This window comes from Hemibagrus wyckioides, linkage group LG07, assembly GCF_019097595.1.
Source record: "Hemibagrus wyckioides isolate EC202008001 linkage group LG07, SWU_Hwy_1.0, whole genome shotgun sequence".
NCBI classification, from domain to species: domain Eukaryota; kingdom Metazoa; phylum Chordata; class Actinopteri; order Siluriformes; family Bagridae; genus Hemibagrus; species Hemibagrus wyckioides.
The window spans coordinates 18,995,286-19,019,458 of record NC_080716.1 but is presented as its reverse complement, the minus strand read 5'-3'; the positions used below and the strand labels follow the sequence as shown (position 1 = coordinate 19,019,458).

At 38.5% G+C, this 24,173-nt stretch overlaps 1 protein-coding gene across 1 annotated transcript; it reads left to right on the top strand.

Annotated features, from left to right (window-relative positions):
- Positions 1-447: 447 nt before the first annotated feature.
- Positions 448-22,628, top strand: m1ap (meiosis 1 associated protein). The gene is made up of 10 exons (XM_058395104.1): positions 448-827; positions 981-1,239; positions 3,001-3,186; positions 4,228-4,417; positions 14,164-14,340; positions 14,467-14,626; positions 15,595-15,736; positions 17,884-18,081; positions 19,855-20,037; positions 20,942-22,628. Exons 2-10 carry the CDS (start codon positions 991-993, stop codon positions 21,089-21,091), a joined length of 1,635 nt encoding a protein of 544 aa, XP_058251087.1. The 5' UTR covers positions 448-827; positions 981-990; the 3' UTR covers positions 21,092-22,628.
- The last annotated feature ends 1,545 nt before the right edge of the window (positions 22,629-24,173 follow it).

The window sequence follows — 24,173 nt, the reverse complement described above, 5'->3', positions numbered from 1 at the left end:
AGATAGATAGATAGATAGATATAGAGGCTACAAGCAGTGCTTTCTTTTAGGGGCTGATGAAGAGAGCTGTGCCATTAAAAATCACGCTCTTGTAAAACTCCTACACTCTCATTTCCCACCTCTTCAGATTTTAATATTTTAGATATTTCAATTAACATAAATAGCAAGTTCAGTATTAACACCAGAAAACCTTTGTAAAGTTTACTATATGAACTCGTTTTCCATTCCTGTAAATTGTATGTTCTTTAATAATGTGATTCCTGGCTACAGAATTTGAATTTATTTAAAAGTGAAATGTAAATAAAACAACCTTGTAACACTATAGAATAGATGTTAAAAAGCATCTCACAGATGCTACACAGATGCAAAAAATGTATTGATACAGGTTTTTCAAAATCATGACACTTGGTGCCAAAAACTGAAGTGAGCACCGGAAAGTTCTTGTCAATAATGCAGTCTTTCACTGCTTTCTGAAGACATTTGATACAATAAGCCAAGAACATGGTTTTGCTGCAGAGGATTTTATGCCTATTAAAATCCCCCCATCATCATCTTCTCTTGTTTTGATCAGGCTGCTTGCTCATCTAATGTCATTGGGCCTGTGCTGCCCTTCAGTCTAAAGCACTGGACTATTTTAGATGAGACAATCTGTCTTTTGTTGTGTACGTTGTGTTGAAACAGGGGGTGCATGCCTGAGGCACAGAAGGATCCAGAACATCAGCTTGGTGAAAGAGCTCTCTTGTGAAGAACAGAACTGATACGGCCATAGATTTCAGAGAATCATAGACGTATTTAACCATTCTCTACCAGTATCCCGCTTGTTTGATGTAAGCAACAATAACAGCCTTGTTTTAAATAGCCATGGAAATAGTCTTAGGACAAAATGTATCTGGCACAGTCTGTTACTGGTAATTATCCATTAGCTTGATTACTGTCATGTTTTGCTAAGAATGAATAGTTTTCTCTCTATTTTTCTACAGATTCAGGAGCATGAGTGGCAGAAACCGGGCCTGTGCTTCAGCCAGTCAGGTGTGCCGTGCGTCGTCCTTCTCCAGTCAGCCACCTCATGTGCTGATAGTTGACACGTCACCACCTTGGTGGTCAGAGACACGTTCTGTCCTGTGTGAGGCCCTTGAGAACTTCCTCTCTTTGGCAAGCAGTCTGGAGGGACCAAGTCGCGTTCCTCTGCTCAGCCTCTATGCAGTGAACCTGCAGCAGGAGTGTCTGCTGCCATTTGTGGTGAGAGATAACTGGTGAATGCTTGAAGCCGAGCGGGTGAAAGGTGTTGATTAATAGTCTATAACAGCACAGCTCAGACAGTAGTGCTGTTGTAATTGAAATACATTCTAATATGTTATTGTTTCTTTAGTAACACGGTATTCCAGTTTACCCAGTTTATTAATCCTACTAATAGACTGTTTGCTATTTAACAAAGAAAAACATAATCACGGATCAGATAAGGGAAACAGGAGTCCCTTTGTATCAGACAGTAACAGGAGAGTCTTCTAGACAGCGGACTTTGCTCTTTATGGTACCTCTGTAACATGACAAGCTCTATTTTATTTTCCTTCAAAGTTCAAGAGAGAGAAACTAATAAGGAAAGAACTGTTTATAACTGCTTTAACTTATTTCTCAGATGTTTTACAGCGTTTATTAATAAACCGAAAGTATTTGATGTCATTTTCTAATTGATAACAAGTGTAACCTTGGCTGCATGAATGAGGAATAAAGCACTTAGACATACTGGTATTGGAAAATAATCAACTTTGCTGTGGTTTTGCAAGTGTCAGGGATTTGTAGAGGCAGTGTATGCAAGTCTAATCTTTTATTGATTAAAATATAAAAAGATCAACAAATGTGAATACAAACCAAAGCAAAACATACAGACTGTGAGCAAGGTTATGGAAAATAAAGTAACAAATCAACAGAAGCATGACACTGAGGTATACAGAAACCAGAAATTAAGTAGGGTGCAGATCATGGGAAGCACAACAGGTGCTCAGTGAGACAAAGTCATGTGACACGCAGGGGAAGATGGGTAATGTAGTCGATTGCTGATTCACCATAACAGTAGGAGGCATCTCTACATCGCAGCTGTGATCATTCTCACATAACAGAATGCCCTTGTCATGTTTTATTCTTCATATTATACATTGATCAGGCATAACATGAGCAGTGAGAGGTGAGGTGAATAACACTGATGATCTCCTCATCATGGCACCTGTTAGTGGGTGGGATATATTAGGCAGAAAGTGAACATTTTGTCCTCAAAGTTGATGTTAGAAGCAGGAAAAATGGGCAAGTGTAAGGATTTGAGTGAGTTTGACAAGGGCCAAATTGTGATGGCTAGACGACTGGATCAGAGCATCTCCAAAACTGCAGCTCTTGTGGAGTGTTCCTGGTCTGCAGTGGTCAGTATCTATCAAAAGTGGAAGGAACAGTGGTGAACCGGGGAGGGGAGCATGGGGAGTGAAGGCTGGCCCGTGTGATCCAATTCAACAGAAGAGCTACTGTTGATCAAATTGCTGAAGAAGTTAATGCTGGTTCTGACAGAAATCTGTTAGAATACACAGTGCATGACAGGTCAGGGCTGTTTTGGCAGCAAAAGGGGGACCAACACAATGAAAGGCAGGTGATCATAATGTTATACCTGGTTGGTGTATATATTTTTAAGCATTGCAGGAATCAGCACTTAAAATAATATTGAACAATTTTATGATTACTTCACATTTTCACATGACGTAAACAAATAAACAACTTAAGTTTGGACATTAAAATAGATTTTGTTTTTCCTATAGTTTTGTGTCAGTTAAAGAATTTCTGATAATATAAATTAATCAAACCATAATTACTTTAAGCTTCCATAGCACATGGCTGTTTTGCTCACGTTAAATCTGAATATTATGACACAATTTATGCATCATGAAATTTCATGATACAATATTTTACCCATCTCATAATATCCCTCTGTTTTGTTTTCACCATTCTGTCACTTGGCAGCAGGTGAAGGGAAATCTTGTGCGTTTACACTCATGTGTGGAGGAGCTGCGTTCTCTGCCTACGGAAGGCTGTACAAAGCCACATGTCGAGCTTCTTAAACAGTCAGTGCTGGACAGCCTGCAGCAATACAAACAATACATTCGCCATGCTAATCTGGGAAACAACCTCTACAGCAGCTCTATAGAGGTAAGGACCCACATTTCTTATGTTGATGGATGGGTAAGCATTTTTCTGATTATGCATGTTCCAATTTCTCCTGCCTTGCTGGAATCAAATGAATATTTCAGCTGGAGACCAGGGCCTCAGCCTCACGTCTAAAGTGCTTTCAGTGTACTCGTCAATGGAAACCTCCCGTCGAGCTACATGAAGATAATCCGACTAACTTTTTCAGAGCACCAGCATTCATATTTAAATCCTCTGCTGATGGAATGTAGCACTGATTTAACCCCTGTTATCAATCGTTAATGAAGCCATCAGCAATCTGACACAAACCACATGGCCTGCTGTTTCCTGTCTGCACTCCACAGGCCACACTTAAATGTTCTCCATACAGGATGCAAAGCAGAGGACAATTGCTTTTAATCACATTGTTCTGATATTTATTTTGCTCTTAATGGGATTAATGTTGCATTTGTGCTTTTTGTGTCAGTTACCATAGACAGCTGTAAGACAATAAGAATGACTGCAATTCATACAGAGATGCATCTGTGTTAAAGGAGAGTTTAGTAAACTACCCCAGCTGCATTTCTTATTTATAGGATAACACTGGCTTCAAGAGCCTTTTTTCCTATTGCTATTTTATAGCTTTATAAAAAAAAACCCAAAAAGAACAATCTGAAGCCAAGTCAACCAAATCATGATCAACCGTTTGAATCAAGGGTTCTCAAATCTGTGACCAGAACCCCTTCAGGAGCCCACTTCACATAGTTCTGGACATTCTAGATGGAGTGCCAACCCATTACAGGGCACAATCACACACATTCACACACTACAGACAATTTAGATATTCCTTCAGTGCATGTCTTTGTACTGGGGGAGGAAACCAGAGTACCCAGAGGAAACCCTTGCAGCACGGAAAGAACATGCAAACACAGGGCGGAGCCAAGAATCAAAGAGCTATCTCCAGCCCAATTTTATAACCTTTTTATAACCACTGTTAATGAATGATTTTCAAAGAATGGTTTATTAATCATTGATTAGGTTGTAATCAGATTTGTGTGTTTGAAGGTGACAGTAGTGAGCAGTGAGCCAGGACAGGCTGTACTCAGGCAGCTGGAACAGGGCCTGAAGGACTGTGACCTGGTCAGACTGCGACGGCTGGTGGTTGTCCACATCATCTTGGAACAGAACCTTTCAGACAGAGAAACAACCTGGAGCCCAGAGTCCTGCTCTGTGGAGGTCATGGAGCAGCCAGACGGTCAGCATCAAGTCACTACAGCACATTCAGTTCAGCACACCCAGTTCAGTTTAGAAAACGTGGGTATTTTTAGTAAAGCCTTTCAGCAGAGCATTTCAATCTTAAGTAATAAATATTCAGTGAAAAAATCAACATCCAGTATGCTGTGCACATTGTGTTCTCATTCTATACAGTGTACTGTTCAAGGATCATTTAACCTAATCATTCTATTTAATTTTTTGAAGATCCATTTCTTTTGGTTGTTTTTGAGTCACAAGCCAAAACAGAATTAGGTGAACTTCTAATTACCTAGATTACTCACTAGTGAGTTTTTAAACAAAGGTCTAATCCCTCTGTAAATGTTTGTGCTTAGCATTCAAAAGCTTGCTATAGCACAGGCTAAAAAACAGGAAGCCGCATTAATAAATGATTGCACAACATGCGTACATTTACTCCTTTCTACCTGACACTCTTATTCAGGGTGTCTTACAAGAAGCAGCGGAAGGCAGAGCAATACAAAATACTTGAATTATATAGGACATATAACCTGAAAGACTAAAGCTGGCTTTTGCAAGTGCAAAAAAAAAGCCAAATGAAAGCATTCCACATACCTACAGTGACCCTCACCTCTAACAGGTTCTGATACCTGGATACCTGCCCTCAGCTGAATGAATAAGTTCATTATTGAAGCGTGTGGTGCACAATTAACCCGGCTGTATTTCACCAGTCACAAAGGCCAGGAGTGTTATTTATTTATGGAATGTTATTTAAGTCAGATATTTGGTTAGTGTGTTTGGCTGGTTAGTGTATGCCTTATCTAAGGTGTGTGTGTGCCAGCAAGCAGTGCCTTTTCCTCCACAGACAGTGTGTGGAATTGGTGGAGCACAGTCTAGTTGAAGTACATAGTTGGTGTATCAAAGATGTCTGACCCATAAACTGTCAGTCAAGTTGGAAATTGCATAACTGTTTGAAATAATTGTTAATCATTGTTTTAAAATCAAAATGAGCAACTAAAGTGAAAATGCTGCTGTATAAATTATTATGTAGCGATCCATGTCTTGTGAGACAAATAGGCAGGACCTGAGGTCATCTGACTCAGTACAGTACAAAGAATACACACAGAATTTCTAAAAGGACAGTTACATAAGCGTAATTATTTCAAAGATGGGTGCGCCGTGGCTTAACATAGCTCTGTTTCAAAAGTCAGAGTCAGATGGTGCACCGACGTTGATATGGATTATAGTTAAATGTGTTCTCAAGTGTGCTGTGATTCTATCACTTCTGCTACACACACACTTATCCATACACTTGGATACAGATCCATGCTGACCTCCAGAGTCCAGACCCATTAACAGTGCTGGAAAGTGAGCCAGAACCCCTCCTTCACATACATCCTGTTTTTCAGTTTTCAGCAGACAGACTTCAGCATGACAGCCCCATGATCAGGATTGTGGAAGGTGTTTTGTAAAAGAGGAAGGAAGCATGAAAGTGTGTGCATATGTACACTATAAATAATAGATAGACATTTGTGCAGAAGGTTTTTTTCATTCATGTTAACCAGAAACTGATTTATATCATTTAAAATCACCAGTTTTCAAATCTTTAAGTTCATCGAAGGTTAATTATATTTAAACTCTTCTGAACTACAGACTGAATCTCTTTTATCCCATAAAGCTTCAGAACTGAGTAAACCCTACTGGTGAGCTTTTAATGCAACATCATGCGTGTCCATCTGGGCTTTAAGCTCTGCATGAATCGTGATTCCAGAGTCTCTCTGCAATTTAATACTCTTAAGCAATGCAGAGTAGGTTCGTTGGCACACATTGACTACTTTATCATGGCATTACTGTTAAATGCATATTCAATCAGTTCATTCACCCATAATTCATAGGCTTTGTTTATGCATAAGAAGCACTTCTGGCATTCAGCACTGTAATACTAATTCTAAAGCTAGATCTGATAGACTAATTTAGATTAATTTAAAAAGATTATAACATACAAACATTTATATAATTTTAATATAAATTAATTTTATTCAAATAATAATTTAAATATTATTCAGACATTTAATTTAAACATTAGCCGCAATATTTATTCTCTAATAAAGTACAACTGACATTTACCTGCTGTGATAAGACTATTTTTAAAGCCCTTAAAATGTACAAAAGTGTAGAACACTATAAAATATTACCTGACTAAATGATATAGAAATAAAGCCTGCATTTAAAACATACCACATAAAATCTTTACTCATGCTGGTATTTTGGTATAAAAGTCAAGATTTTACATTAGAGTCCCAGGACTACCAGAGAGCCACTGGATTGTAATCAAGGTTTAATTGTTAGGTTACTTTTTATGAGTTGTGAAATGATTAAATGTAAATGCAAATAATGCATATATGAGGCATAAACCCTAGGGTCAAGTATTGACCCTTTTAAATAAAGCTGCCCCAAATCTCATAGACTTATTGTAATGCACTGTTACCCATCACTGATCATGGCACTGTGTTGTGAACAACCTGTCAGGTGGGGTACAGCAGAAAAACAGAAAATTATGCAATGACCTTGTGTTCAGGGTTGTGATCTGACTAACATGGCTGTGCTCTAATGCCTGTTTTTATTGAGATTTGTTTACTCATTGTGGTGAAGCTAGCGCAGACTTTTACTCTTTGACATTGAGAAGTTCAAAAGCTGGCAATGAATGTTTCCTTAAAGATTTCGTTCTAGCTTTCTTATGCTGGAAATTAGACAGCATTTGTGGGTTAGTAGTACATCATGAGTTTTCTGCATGACGAATCAAAACAAGGCCACCCAGTCTGTCTCTCTGACTTTCAACTTCTCCATCTATTTCCCTATCATGTCTCTGTCAGAGGCAGTAACTCTGGCCTTTACTATTTTTGAGATGGCAGATTTACTGCTATGGGTACAAGACGGACCTGCCCATAGGTCGTGCCCTATGTCTTTTCCTCTTTCTCCCCCTTTGGCATCACCATGGTGATGGGATGGAGTGGTCAAGGAAACATGCATTTGTATAGACATTAATGACACTCAGGCTGCCTCTGGATGAGATAAAGTGTGTATGGGTAATCTAAATATATCACAAGATGTCAGAGAACTGGCAACTATTTGAATAGGTCTTCTGTTGGTGCTTTAGTATGGGCAGACTGGTAATGCGTCCACAGTGCTGTTTCATCCTGAGGTTCATCCAAGTAGGAAAGTGAACAGTGTTAAATAAAAAGCCGACTATATTTCTAATGCATCCCATGCCATCATTTGTTATGTACTCTAATTCCAGAGGCTAGATGCTGGAGACTAAACAATGTATAATTCTTTCACAGCCTGACTGCATGTCCTTTAAAAATCTTCATTTTACTGAACATTTTATGAGGTAAAGGCCTTAATAATGTATTAAAAGTAATATCACAATATATTTAAGCTTTTTGTTCTATTCTTAATAAAGGAAATTGTATTTTTATGTTATTAATTTTAAATGCAATTGGGTCACATTTAACATTTAACATCACTTCACACACACTGAGTAATAACTAAAAGATAATACTCAGTAGACCCAGAGTGGCTGCAGCACAGAACATATACTCTCACGGTGTTGGTTTTAAATTACATTTAATTGTGTTTATAAAGTGCTTTGTTTTGTTGTGTTTTGGAAAAAGGTGATTTGAATGAGAAAGGAAATCAAGTTAACTTGAGGACACCTGCAGACACCCTGTACCTAAATTTAGCATGATTAGTCTGTCTGCCCAGACTATGAGACAACTCAGACACTATTACCTCATAGTGGTCACAGAACTGCAGGGAAAAGAGTGATGGATAGCATCTGTCTTTTTACCTCATCTTCTCTCAAGGTGCCATGTTTCAATATCCTGCCCATTTCTGTTTTATGGCATGTTATGAAGTGCGTATAGGTACTATACTATACTGGCTCTTATGTGTGTTTGAGATTTCAGCATTCTCAGGACATTTCAGGGGAAACATATTTCAAGGTCAGTTTCACCAGCTTGTGAGGCAAGTGGGAGTCTGACCGCTGATGACCTCCTTAAGTGGGGTTATCAGTTTGTGTTTAGACTGCTGTATTCTCAGCTGGCAAGCATGGATATTAAAAACAGGTCAGGTCAACAGTCATTGCTCAAAAAGCAATAGTAGGTGCAAAGGAACAGTGTGTGGTAAATCAAAAACGTTCCTGTTCCTAGAGGCATTTTAGGAGCATCACAAATTCTTGTATATTTATTCAGAGTAGGATGGCAGATTAACCAGCATGATTCATCAGCATAAGTTTGCTCTCTAAACATGTAAACATCTTTCATAGTTGCCATTACAGGCAGATGATGAAACATCGCTTTCAACTCAATTTCTGTCTACAACTGCTATAATGTTTAAACCATTGAATCAGTTTAGCTTAAAATGGCATACAGTGCTCTACAGGCCCTCATATCAATTCACAGTACTAATTGAAATGTATGTGAAATTGGATAAATTGTGCACTTTGTTGTTAGGGTTGTTGCTGATAATTTGCAAGAAATGAATGATGTCACATGGCAGATAGTTGGAGGAAGCACTTTTTGTGAGGGCATTTGCATGCAGCAATTTTTCTCAATAGCCGCAGTGAATTCAGATCTCAAAAAGACTCACAGAAGAGTATATCAGACATGCAAGTATTAAATGTGATGAGAGGAAAACTGTAGGAAAACCGCTGAAGTAGCATGATGGCATAGCTCCTGGATTCCTCATTCTATCCTGAGTTCAGGTTATTGTCTGTGTTGAGTTTTGGATGTTATGGAGTTGCTATTCTAAATTGCCCTTAAGTGTGAATGTGTGTATGTGGTGCTCTGTGATGGCCTGGTGTCCCATTCAGGATGTGTACTCGCCTCGCACTAGTAGGTGTGTTCCTTGGTTAGCTTCTTGATCCACCACAACCCCGTAGAGGGTATTGTAGAGCAGTTACTGGTTATTTATTCAGATACTGTATATGTATTCAGAGTAGGGTGGCAGATTAACCAACATGACTCATCAGCATAAGTCTCTATAACTGCTTAACTGTTATTTACATTGGATGTGGATATTTATTATGGACAAAGATTTGTTATGGTAATAATATGTCCTAATTTTGAGAAATGTATTATTTATTATTATTTGACTTAAGCATATGCTATGTAAGCTGTTTGGGTATAAAGCCTTGTATAATTTTCAACCAAAGGAAATAGGCTTCTGTAGGTTTAATTCCTGCCATTCATTGTGTTGATTTGTGATTGCTAGTCGCTTAGAAAATAACATCAGAGGAGTAAAAATCTTTGCACAGACCCCATTGTGTATTTTGCTCTTTTAGAAATATGTAACGCAGTTATTTTAAAGAGTTATGGAAGAATTATATAAGCAGCTGATGTTCTGTGTATACGATTGTCTTTTGGCTGTAGACAAGGATTCTCCATTTTGGATAAAATGGAGCATAAACACAAATGGCATATTTTTTTGCCTTATCTCACATTTGTTCCCACATCTTTTTGATGTGCTTTACTAACATGGAGATTCACCAAAATAAGATGATGGATAAGTGTGTGTTTATGCACTGGGATGTGCATGTGTGTGCCTCTGTTTAGGGTGTAACAGTCACGGTGGTCTATCAAGGATTTGGCCTTGAATGGTTTTGTTTGGAGGGAGTTAAGAGGATCTGTCTCTTTGCCTGTCTCTCATTTTAGCTTCTTTCATTTAAAAAAAATCACTATGTGTGTACTCATCTCCATTACATTTTCAATTTAGTGTCATAATGTTACGGTTAAAAAAAAATACTGTGGAAAAGTCTTACATATTTATTTATGACAGACTGAAATAAATAAATAAATAAATAAATAAATAAATAAATAAATAAATAAATAAAAAAATAAATATCTGACTATTTGTAAGATTCCTGATGAAGATTTCTCTTGTTTTTTGTTTTGAAGAATTCTCTGTTTTTGAAGAACAATGTAGATTATTTTGCAGATAGAAGCACCTCTTGTAATTCCCTCACTTGCTGTATATTTTGTTAATCATGTGCATTAGTACCACCCTCTAAAAGTTAGAGCTGGCTAATATAACTCCTTCCCATTAAAATCTTGCTAGCTAAAAGAATGTCATTTTGCCAGACTTTAAACATTTGTATTTCATCAGACCTGATTGATTAGTACATTAGGGAATTGTTCATTCAGACACTATGATCTCTGTCATGTTTATCACAAAAGTATTTTGCTGTTATAAATTCTGGAGATAAACTCGGGCAGACCACCAGGGATTACGTGGAAATGTTTCCTATCTCAAACTCTTGTGTGTTCTTGTTTATAACTCTTAAAGTCTTATCTTACCCGTTGCTCATTAGTGTTACCGTTTACAAAACCAGGACCGGCCTGTAAGATCTGGACAGTACAGTTTAATGCAAAAAAAATCCCCTCTGACCTGAAAGCCACTTCACAGTCATGTAGCTCAGAAAATAGTCACTGTGGAAAAGGCCACATAAAATTCATAGCGGTTATAGTAATAATGTAAGCAGAACGCCGGCAGGTGAGTGTACAAGAGATCTTCATTTGCTAATGCAGATTTTATATTAGTGTTTTGTCCTCTTGTCCCTTTCTGAGAAATCAGGAATGAGGGTGTGTGACCGAATATTGGCTTCAGCCTTCATTACAAGACAGTTTTTTGTTTTATGCTTTATGCTGTTTCCTCTCTACAGTTCTCTGCGGTTAATGGGAAGCTGTCCAATGGCATAAAACTCAATGTGGACTCCTGAGAACCTTCTCATGAGGCTCTATCACTCTAATCTTTTTAACATTTGTCCTCACTAGAAACTGACAAAGTCACTTATACAACTATCAAAGATGCAGAGCCTTACATCACCCTTACTCCATTTCCTAATAAGATAAGAGATAAGCCGTAAGCCTATAATTATTAGCAGAGAGAAACGACTCCCAGTGACCCAGTAGCTATTAGGTTCACAAGTCAAGTCGAACCTTCTAATGACTAAGTGACTGCAAAATGATCAATTATGCTCCAATTTGTTTCAGTATGACAGAGAACAGAGGGTCATACAGGCAGCTAATTTGATGGTGTTTCCAGGACAGACAAGCTCTCTGATCTGTATCTGCTCTCAGGAAAGAGCTATGAGAGAGATGGGCAGCTAGTGATAGACAGCGAGAGACAGAATCATGAATGAAGAGTGAGGATGATGTGGCTTCTGTGTAAAAGGCGTGGAGACTGCTGGTAACCACTTAACATTTCTCACAGACACAAAGAGAGTGGACTAGAGGAAAGAAGGAAATGTAAAAATGTGGTCTAAAGGAAGTATTGTGCAAGATGTAAAACAAATATGCTAAAAGCATACAATTTGATTAGATCATCTTACACCCTGGAGGAGGAGGAGGAGGAGGAGGGGGTATATAAAAGAGGCAGACAGAAAGAAATGAGATGTAATCTTTATGTTAACAGGTGATGTGGGGGTTGCTCTGCATCTGTTACGCCTCATGTTCTCCGTTTCCCACTTCTCCATCCTCACCTTTTTAGCCCACTCACACCATCTGGGTGACATTTACTAGATGTTCAATCTTATCAGTGTGCAGTGGTGTATGACATTTATCAGCCTTCATTTAGGATTCAATATTAGAGCTACAGCTAATGACATGTAAATGAACTCGTATTGCATTGTTAATCCTAAATTAAACAAATAATTCAAAGAAATCTGTGTTGTCTTATTCTGTAAAAAAAGCAGTTGCATTTATACCGATCAGGCATAACATTATGAGCAGTGAGAGGTGAAGTGAATAACACTGATTATCTCCTCATCATGGCACCTGATAAATTGACAAGCGTAAGGATTTGAGCGAATTTGACAAGGACCAAATTGTGATGGCTAGATGACTGGATCTCCAAAACTGCAGCTCTTGTGGGGTGTTCCCGGTCTGCAGTGGTCAGTATCTATTAAAAGTGGTCCAAGGAAGGAACAGTGGTGAACCCGCGACAGGGTCATGGGTGGTCAAGGCTCACTGATGCACATGGGGAGTGAAGGCTGGCCCGTGTGGTCCGATCTAACAGAGGAGCTACTGTTGTTCAGATTGCTGCAGAAGGTAATGCTGGTTCTGATAGAAAGGTGTCAGAATACACAGTGCATTTTGGCAGCAAATTGGGACACAATATTAGGCAAGTGGTCATAATGTTATGTCTGATCGATGTAAATGAAAGAAAGATATAGCTCTACTACGAATATTATTATTATTAATATTAGTATTATTATAGTAGTAGTAGTAGTAGTAGTGGAAGTAGTAAGAACAAGAATGTTTTCCCGGACCCTTCTATTCATTGGCTTTGAAATGATGTTTACTTATTTGCATGTAACCGATCATAAAGCTGCTGAGGTTTAAATATTAATCTATAGCAAATGATTTCCATGCCCACTTTCGAACAGCAGGCTTTGTTCATGTTTGACTTGCAAATTTTCGATGAGATACAAAGGATTAGCAGTTCTGCTTCACTGATAACCTGGAAAAGTATATTTATTACAAAACCACTTTAGTGCATGTTTTTGATTTGAAAGAGCACTAACCGCTCCCATCATAAATCCCAAGACAGTGATTGTATGCTTCCTTTTTTCTCCAGTCTTTCTCTTCATTCCTGACTCCCACCCTTCCTCCCCCTCTTACTTAATGAAAGTTTAAACATGACCACTTGGCTCCCATTAGACTCTTTGGGCTCCTTGGAGGTACATGAATAATTGAATATGGCTCCAGAGGAAGCATCCATGAGTCTTATCTCAGCGAGGTTTATGTCCAGAATGACATTCATGAAAAATTAGGCTCCTTGTGTCAAAGAAGCATACTGTATACTGTATATAAATATTAGTCTTATTGGAGATTAATATTAGTCCAGAGTCTTAAAAAATATGGTAGGTCAAAGCAAGCTTTGAGAAATCTTTTAAAATTCACTTATGTATGAAACATTTGGAAGGAGGACAAGTAAAATATCTGATTATCAGAATATTCATTTATCCATTAAACTTGACTGCTTTACTCTGGTCAGGGTCATGGTGAATCTGGAGCCTATCCTGGGAACACTGAGACTAAGTCATAAATACATGGACGGGACCAGTCCATTGCAGAGTTCTTTGCACACTTATTCAGAGTTACGGGAAAATTAGAGTAGCCAATCATTCTACCAGTATGTTTTTGGGACTAGGGTGTAAACCAGAGAACTCAGGAAGAAACCCACATGGACGTCAGTTGTATTCATTAATTTCAGGTACACCAAACAATATCCCTGCTGTATTTAAAAAAACATTATACACCAGTGTCTGCTAATCTCAGCAAGTAAAGTTGTAACAAAATAAAAAAAATTCTGTTATAAAATAATAAGTGTGTTTTTCTCCACTTTTCCTAAATTCCCAAGACTAGCAGGAAAATAGCTCACTAAAAGTTCACGAGAACTTTGTAGAGACTCCACGGTTCTGCACTGCCATCTAGTGGTTACATGAGATGCAGCATAAATGTAAAAATAAACTAGAGTAAAACTGCAAAATCACAATGTGCAGTTCCTACCTTTCACATCTTCTGCATTTACTTGTACTCAATTTCTGTTTTTTTGTTTTTATTTATATGTATCTGTATTATAGAAAAGGATGGGATTATAATGACGTTTTGTTATCTGTGATTTGAATTCCATCAAAATAACAAGGAGACTGCAGAAAACCTTTTTAGCACGCTTTTTTCTCTCTCTCTCTGCTTGCTTTCTCTGTAGATGATCTGATGCTAGGGGCTGAGATGGACTTGCAGCTAGTGGAGAACAGTGTGGTCGCTGTGGAGAACATTCTAAAAGCATGGCTTCATGACCAGACAGGAGACAGAGAGCACCTTCAGCTCCTGTTACCTGCATCTATTCAACCAAAACCCACTTCTGCTTACAGACCTGATGCTGGTAATTCACATTCATTACACATACACACTAAGTGTACCTGGTGACTGTCTTACACTATTTCTTAAAAATCTAAAGAGAGGCAAAATGTGTATGTCTGCACTGAGGTAAACGTGTGTGTGGCTGTAGTGTGTATAAAGTGTGACATGCAGGAAAGGCTTGTGAGCCCAGCTCTTCTCCCCTTTACGCCTGAGCTTGGAGCCAAAACCGAGAGCATCCGGGACTTCCCTCCAGCAAGCAAGAGCCAGTCCAATCAAAAATCAGGACCGCAGCGACTCCGAGTCATCAAGTATAACTTCAATAAAGATAAGAATGCTGCTATAACTGTGCCAGTGTAAATGATAATGGTTCAGCCTGAGGCATGTGCACAGCTAGTGATGTTTTTCTGCCATGAACAAGGCCTTTCATACAGCCACTTACACAGATCAAACACACAGCATGTTCATGTCTGCACTGTCAGTGACAGTCAACAACAGAATCTGAACTGCCTGTTCATTCATTACCAGTTCTAAAAAGACCTACGTTCCTCAACTCAATGCAGTTTTTTTTTATTTTAGGAATTACGGTACTTCTGTATGCCCTTTTCCGATTACATGCACTATTAGACAAGATAAGCATACACTGTCTCATCAGTCAGCTACAAGATATTCAGCAGTAATAAATGTGACTTACGGGGGGAAAAAAATCAAAGATTGAGAGAGAAACTGGGAAAACAGATGAGTGGTCGAAAGAGATAGATAGAAAGAAAATGAATGGATTATGCAAAACAGGCATCTGTGTCATGTTGAACACAGCCATGAGTCATGCTCTAATGTGGTGTGGAACATCTAGACAGAGACTTCTGTGTCTGTCATAAGCACACACACAGACAGACACACTGCCATGCATTGTGGAAGCTTGTAGGGTTTGCATGCATTTTGCATACCCATGAGGTCATTGATTTCAGGGAATTTTAGAAAGACAGTGAGAGCATTTTTACCTTGTTGTGCAGCGAAGGGAAAAATCTCTTATTTTGCTTTCTGTCATCTCACTTTCACTCAGTGTCAGTCTCTCCTTCCACCCGCTTCAATAATGATCAGAATGTTTTTCTTTTTTACTATACTGTTTACTCATTCACTTTACATTCAGCACTCACTATGAAGCTGTGCCTATTAGAAATATTTAACTTATTTAAGAAGCATTAGCACATGATTACAGTGTGGTTGTTGTTTCTTGTATTCAAGATAGATTTTGAGTCTGTGAATGTGTGTGTATTAGAGCTCTGCGTGCAGAAGGAGTGTGCCAGTCTGTTCTGTACGGCCTTCCACTAATCATCAGACCAACAACTTGCTGGCAGCTGGACTGGGAAGAGATGGAGAGCAACCATAAGGCCTTCCACGCTCTCTGCCACACACTCCGAGTCAGTAAAGAGTCAGTGTGTCTGTACATGTGTGAAGTGGAAAAATGTTCACACTTCTATTTATAATGTAAAGGAAAGATACATATCATATGCAATAAACGCTATAAACAAATTTTCTGTTTTCCCGCAAAGACACATTTAGTGTCCGACTTCAGTTAAGCTCTGGAGCTTTCAGGCTAATGTAGTGAAGGAAGTCTGTCTCAGCTTAAAGCCTTTCCATCAACCATCAATAAATACCTTTAACTACAAAAGATATCTTATTAGGTGAAGATAAATTCACAGAAAGGAAAAGTTAGATCTTTCATGATAAGAATATATACAATACTGTGCAAATGTTTTAGGCAGGTGTGAAGAAAAGTAAGAAAGCTTTCAAAAATCTGTATATAGGATCAGAGACAGATGTATGATTAACCAGTTATACATCAATTACATATGTAGGTTGAAAGACATTCACTAAAACAGAAACATCTGTGTAAGAGGCTAAAAACTGCATGAGAAACAGACAAACTCTGCTACCAAGGTGAGGTTGAGGACAGTTTCCTGTCACAGATCAGTCACCATGGCAAGACTGAACACAGCAACAAGACACAAGATAGATATACTGCATAAGCAAGGTCTCTCTCAAGCAAAGATTTCAAAATAGACTGGGGTTTCAAGATGTGCTGTTCACGCTATTTTTAAGAAGCACAAATAGACGGGCAAAGTTGAGGACCATTGATGCTGCGGTCGGCCAAAGAAACTTAATGTGGCAGATGAAGGACACATCATGCTTACTTCCCTTCAACATTGCAAGATGTCCAGCAGTGCCATCAACAAATAACTGGCAGAAACTTGTGGGACCCAGGTACGCCCATCTGATGTCTGGAGAAGTCTCGCCAAAAGGGGTCTTCATGGAAGAATTGCAGCCAAAATGCCATACCTCGGACATGAAAACAAGGTTAAGCAACTCAACTATGCACAAAAACATAGAAACCGGGGTGCAAAAATATGGCAGCAGGTGCTATGGACTGATGAGACAAAAGCTGAAATATTTGGCTGTGGTTTGACGAAGGGCTGAAGTGCATTACCATAATGAGTGTCTGCAGGCAACAGTGATATTTGGTCAGGATTATTGGTGTCCTTAATGCTGAGAAATACAGGACGAAATACATGATGCACTACCATCATGGAGGTGTCTGATTAGTCTCAGATTTATTCTGCAGCAGAATAACAACCCCAAACATACAGCTAATGCTATTAAGAACTTCAGTGCTGAGAAGAACACGGAGTCCTGAAAGCAATGGTTTGGCGCACACACAGAGCCCTGATCTCAACAACATCGAGTCTTTTCGGGATTACATGAGGAGAAAGAAGGATTTAATGAAGCCTGTGGTCAGTTCTCCAAGACTTTGGAACAACCTACCTGCAGAGTTCCTTCAAAAACTGTGCGCGAGTGTACCTAGAAGAATTGATGCTGGTGTGCAGGCAAATGGTCCCACCAAATATTGATTTGTTTTGGATTTGATATCTATATATTGTGCAAAAGTTTTAGGCAGGTGTGAAGAAATGCTGTAAAGTAAGCATGCTTTCAAAAATATCTATTTGAATTGTTTATTTTTTGTCAATTTACAAATTGTAAAGTGAACGAACAGAAGAAAAATCTAAATCAAATCAATATTTGGTGTGACTACCCTTTGGCTTCAAACCAGCATCTTGCACAGTTTGTACACATGCACAAAGTCGGGGATTATATAGGATCAGAGACAGGTGTATAAATAACCAGTTACACAAAGCAGGTGCTAGTGATCATCAATTTCATGTGAAGGTGAAAACACAGTTATTAACTAAAAGAGAAACAAATTGAACTGAAAGAAATAATTTCACATGTAAATGGGTGTATAAATATGGCCTTATTACGATTTTACAAAAATGAGATCACATAATTAACGCTGGCATTTCAGACAGTTATATGGATATTTGGAGACATTTTCAGGCTACATTAGCTTTGTATGTTCCAGTGCAAAACTAAAAATTATTAACTATATTAGCTAGAATTAAAGATATTCAGGTTCAAGGGAAAATAGTGTAAATGAGATTTCTTTGCTGCACTATATCTGTAAGGAATATAGCTTTAAAATTTGTTTTTGAATTCTTTTGTGCTTCTCCAGACCCGTGACTGGTTTCTCTTAGTGCGGACAGAGACCGAGTATCGTTCTGCATCCTGTGCGTTTTCCTACTACGTGCTCCAGTCTTCAGCCTCCCTCTCTCTCTTACTAAAACCTGTCCTCACGCGAGAATTAATACTGCCTTGCAATCTGCCTATCTTGAGCGAGGACCCACCACTCAACACCCTCAATATGGTGGAGGTAGTCTCACTCACTCTCTCTTTCATCTCTCACACAACAACAAACACAAACATGGCTCAGTAGGTTTAGACCTGACCTGGTCCTAGCCAAAACCCTCACAGTTTGGGAAATATATGAAGTACTCAGGTAGTATAGACATGTTAAGTAGAGAAGGCATATCTACTCTTTTTTCATTTCACTTCATTGTCTATACCATATCTATCATCGGGTCACGGGGAGTCACTGAGTGTGCCTATCTCATGCGTCATCGGGCATACATCAGGATACACCCTGGATGGAGTGCCAACCAATCGCAGGGCAAACACACACACACTCATTCACTATAGGCAATTTAGAGACTCTAAGAAGCATGTCTTTGGGCTGTGGGAGGAAACCCACCAAGCACAGGGAGAACATGCAAACTCCACACACACAGTGAGAGTGAGCGAGACTCAAACCCAGCACACCGGAGGTGTAACGCGAACATGCTAACCACTAAACCACCATGCCATACCATTAGGTGTTTCCATCTGAGATCTGGATAAATGCTGATTGCAGGATGCTTTTCTTTTTTTTAAAATCACCATTGTGTGCCTCAATTCCACATGTTGGTTTAAAATGATAAGATCAGGGGTGTCCAATCTTATCCGCAAAGGGCCGGTGTGGGTGCAGGTTTTCATTCCAGCTGAGCAGAAGCCACACCTGAGTCCACTGAAAGCCAAGATCAGTTGATTTGCCAGTTGGAATCAGGTGTAGCTTCTGCTTGGTTGGAATGAAAGCCTGCACACACACACCGGCCCTTTCTGGATAAGATTGGACACCCCTGGATAAGATCATCGCCATAGGCTAAGGTTAAATAACAATGGCTCGTAATGAAAGACACTGAAATTGGTCAACTAAAATGTCACTCATTCACGTAAGCGCTATAAATAACACACACCTGTCCAACTTACACATTTAATCGCATAGTTTAGTACTTCAGTAAGCAAAACACTAATTAGAAAGTTTAACTTAGATTTAATGAGTCTGGTTTGGTTACTATCCCACAAGTAGGCCTGCAAGGCAATATGTTACTTATTTGCAACTTATTTGCCTATATACAACAGTTTATCTCAACACAATTTCATAGTGTATGTGATACACTATAAAGCATCCAAATAACACACTGATAATAGATTTGATAATAGAAATTTCCCTGAATGAATTTCCCTGAAATTCCAGTGTTAATCAAATATTAGTCAAAATTTGTCATTTTGAGTAAGCACTGTGACCGTAAATGGATTGCTTTATGAGCTTTCAGAATGCCTCTAGTGTACATTGTTGAATCATTGGTTGTAGTGCATAATGTTGTTTGGTCTTCTTTCCTGTAGTTTTGATGGTAAATGACTCATAAAGTACCATCCTTTTTGGGTTCTAACATCCTGTTCCTGCATGTGTCATTTCCTCTTCTGTAATAGAGGTCCATGTATATTTAAAAATCTTATGGTTTAGCGAAGAGCATGTGCTTCTGAATTAGTCAGCAGATCACACAAGTACAGTACTGTTGCAGTTCAGGATAGAATTATTCACTTATGTATGGTAGCATTTATTTCAACAAAGACATCACTATTGTTTGCCTAATATGTTTGTTTGCTCTTCCCTTCCTTCATACACCCCCCCAACACACACACACACACCTTTGTTTTTAAATTTCATATTCTATTCTTTTCAGACAATAATAATTTAACTACCAATCATTGAGCCCTTATTGTGGATTTTGCAAAATACATGTAGCTTTTATACATTTTGTCTTAGAGGAGTCTGGATCAACTGGAGACAGATTCTGTGTTTAACCCTCTGTGTCTGGGCTGTAATCTCTACCCATTCCTGAGGATGAGAGGCCTGCTCTCTCGCTCCTACAGCTCTCGCTGTCAGAGCCAAGCACGAGGCCAACGAAGAGACACAAACCGACCAGCAGAGGGCTCCACACCTCGGCAGGTCAGATGCTCTACAAAATGAAATGATCTCACAAATTACGTATTATTATTTGGAAATAATGTCCCAAGCCAAAGAAACTTGTTACACCTCATTCAGTGATTAATCACTGTAAAGAAGTATTTTTAACCTGATCTCTGGTTGGTGCATATCTTCAGCTGATGTGTGATTACAGGCAAGACTATTACAATTCATATGAAAACAACTTGCATAATTTTTTTAACTTGAAACTTATATGACAAAATCCATGAATGCTATAAACAGCATCACATAATTCTAAGAATAAGAGAGACTTAAATGTTCTTAAAAAGTTTTATGCACCTTACCATCACCGGAACAATACATTAAATTGTAGCCACTTATGATTTTCACATTTTGTTACAAATAAGAGCAAATTCTCCCCCTTGAAAAATTAGTCCCATCTCTGAAAAAAACCCAAATGATTCAGAGCTTAATTTACAAATACCTTTGAATGAATAATTCAAGAGAATCTTCGATTTCACATAAATGTTTATGAGCTAACTCAATTGTCTCCTTCAGAGTAAGTTCTGAGTAAAGTAGTTTCTGTTCTCTCTTTTCTTTCTTTCTTTTTTAAGTACGAAGGGAAATGTATTGCCTTTCTTACCCATAGCAATTTACTCTTTGGAGGTAATCAGAGATCAAGTTAAAAACATTGCAGTAATTTTTTAGAAAGAAAAAAACAAGCAGATTTTGTTAATTACAGTATTATTACATTAGTACATTCTCACACTGACTTACACAATTATGCAGTCATTCTGGGTTTGCCAAGCATTTGCAAACGACAATAGTTTTGTTGTATAAGCATATAAAAACTTTCACCCCAGCCTATTATTAAGACAATGAATTTTTTTTTTACAAAATGAATGCCTTTTCTCCTTGCATATAGTTGCAACAAGGTCGTGCCAGAGCCATGGTTGCTCCTCTGGCCTCTGCAACCCCAGCCAAGATGTCCCGCCCCTCTCAGACCCTGAGCCGCTCACGACCCTCCCTTTGCTTTGTGGATGACGACGTGGATAACGATCTTATGATGACGTGAGAGTAAAAGGGCTACAATACTTTGATGCCTACCATTCTGCACAAACTGTTCTCATCCGGTGGTGTTTTTGGTTAGATACATAATATTAGCTTAAATTAGAATAAGCTAATACACTGCACCACACCATGGTAGACTGCAGACCCAACCTTATATATATATATATATTTATAGCACAGAAACACACTTTCACTTCTAATCAGAGCTGGTTATTTGTTTAGTGTGTGTGGAAGTTCTCTAAGCAAATGATAACAGAAGATATCTCCAAATATAAACAGACTAACTGACAGAAGTGAAGGAAATTCTGAAGCTAGATACTTTTGAGTTAATTAACTATTCACTCATCCCCATCATTCAAGTCCTACGGGGAAAAAAAATATATCAGTACTAATACAGAGATCAGTACTACAGTCAAGGCAGCCTATTAATAATTCAAAACAATTCCTAAGCACCACAGTTTTTAAATGAGTCAGTGATTGGACAGGGTTTGTTCCACTCACTGGTCTCTATTAGCTATTAGAGGACAACATGGCAGCCTCACAGTGCAGCACACACCAGCTGTTTATGCGTCTACAGCTGTTAAACATTAGAGAAGATAAAATGCCTCATTCTTTGCTAAAAGACTGGGAAAAAAATGATAGACACTGTTAACGCCCCTACTTTGGCCCTAGATGGTAAGAACATAACACATAAAATAAAGCAGTTTAAAAGCAAGTTTAAGTGGTATAGGAGAGCACATAATGTCGTGCTCCATCATGCACGAGAACACACTGAAAATATATTCAGCACGAGGCCACAATGAGAGAGTGCTGTGCTGAAATTCAGAGGGCTGCTTTTAGTGTAATGCTATGTAGCATTATAGTTTTGAGGGTACAGAAGGGAATAAAAGAGTTTCTGGAACTTGATGTCAAGGCCACGGTGTTACTCAATGCCACTGCCTGACTGAGACCCATCAGTAGTGCTTCATTAACATTTCCGCTATTCCACCCACCCAATTCCGCCTACACCAGTGTCACTATGACTTCATTTTGGGGTTAGATATTATGCAAAGCCCCAACACAAATGAGAATCATTTTGTATAAAGTTCTCATTTTCCTGTTTCATAAATGATTTGTAAAAAAAAAAAAGAAGGAGGGTGGGGGGGTTAACATTTACAAGGAAGCATTTTCTGATTGTTTTACTTGAAGTTTTTGCCCAGAGTGCTTCTACATCTGAGTCTACCTAATGGCATAGACACGTGTTCTCTCCTGGGCCAGATTGCATGTGGATTTGTAATGTCTATGTAGTGTTATTTAGACTCCAAGTCAAAGTCCACAGCAACCTTTTTTTCCCCATAGAACTAATTCTACAAATTGAACTAAAAGCTCAAAGAGATTGAGACAATATGTCTGGGCATATGTCCACATAAACAACAGGCATGTAAATGTGTTTTATTTTAAGAGTCTGTTGCGTTACAATAAAGCACTTCCTTTCGAATACCACTGCATTAAGGAAAGGAGGTCAGTGCATTAATGCTTTTTTTTTGATGATAATTGATATTGTTCAGTTGTTTTATTGTGATTATACATTTATCTTAAAGTAACTGTTTAATGCTTAATATTTCAAAGACATTAAACGTGTTAATGGAGTTTTGTCCCCGTCTGTTTTGGAAGTTTGGTTTCAATTTTCACACAAACAGTCCTAAGTTCATCTACAAAGAACATTTTGTCATGCTGTGTGTGCAAGTGTGTGGAAAGCAGAGACAGGGGCTGGCAGGGACTAGAAAGACTGATGCTGTTTCCATAAATAGGAATGATTAGTTTCTGGCAGTAACAGATTTTTCATGAAGTCGGCTTTCCAGCTTTCCTGTTTTCACTCTTGGAATTTCCTATCAGTATGACTTATTACAAAATATATGTGATATGAACCCTCCACATATCTTTACTACTGGTGTATAATGTTCATGTAGCTCTGTATATCGTAACTAGTTGACAAGTGCAAACACATACAGTGATTTGGAACTCGCATGTGACCGTTAAAGTCCATGATGTACTTTTATTATAAATTGTTCCTCGAGCCTTTTTGCCATAGGTTATATATAGATTTCATTTTACAAATGAATAACTAGACAGTCGGTCAAATTTCGAAACAGAAAAATATTTGAGACAGGTTATTATTCAAAATATAATTTGACTATCATGAGCGTTTTTACGTACCAAAAATACTTCTGCCGTTCACTTCAGAGAGCAAGGGCACACTTCTGTTTTTTCTTTTTCCCGTATGGTTATTCAGGCATACAAAAGAGGTTGAAATGAAAACAGAAACTGTACATTCTAGAAAAGGGGAAGTCAGGCAAGATGAGAAATACAGCCCCATGTGCAAACCCTTTTTATATACTGGGAAATGCCAATAGTGTTACCACTGAAAATGTCACTAATTAAATTAACACTATTAAAAGCATTTGTGGTTAGACGTTATCTTTTTTCCAGACACTTTTGATTTTGCAAAGACGTCAGAAAGTGCTTTCACTGTGCCAAGTACTTCCTACTGGAATTGTGCAATTTATTTTTGGGCTCACAATAAATGCACTAATATAAATAAAAACATAAAAGTTTTGGTAAATAGTGAGAAAGATTAAAATGTTCATTTGGTCCAAATGATAAGGCTTAAGGTAAGGGATATTATGCATACCTGCTATTTATGGTCACAGAATAGCCATGTGCCAACTTTACTTTGGTGGCGAATTTACAAGTGTGGCAAAAAGGATTGGGAATTGTTGAGGTAATTACTTTATAGGCATCTTAATGACTCTGCAGTGGCACAGCAGGCTTACAGCTCCAGGGTTCCCAGTATGACTCTGAACTCAGGTTATTGTGTGTCCATGCGAGTTCTTTTCTTACCTCCAAGAAACGTGCCAGTAGGTGGATTGCCTATGCTAAGTGTGTGAAAGTGCATGCTGCCCTGTGATGGACCAGCTTGTATTCCATGCCCAGAGTTCCCAGGATAGGCTCTGGGTCCACTGTGACCCAGACAGGTTACTGAATATGAATGCAGTCACCACTAATGCTGCCCTCTCTTGAAAATATCCTGACAGGCAATTCACAAA

Coding starts and splice junctions, on each gene's coding strand:
- m1ap (XM_058395104.1), top strand. CDS start 991: ATGAGTGGCAGAAACCGGGCCTGTGCTTCAGCCAGTCAGGTGTGCCGT. Junction 1,240..3,000: donor AGTGTCTGCTGCCATTTGTG/GTGAGAGATAAC, acceptor GTCACTTGGCAG/CAGGTGAAGGGAAATCTTGT. Junction 20,038..20,941: donor AGGGCTCCACACCTCGGCAG/GTCAGATGCTCT, acceptor CCTTGCATATAG/TTGCAACAAGGTCGTGCCAG.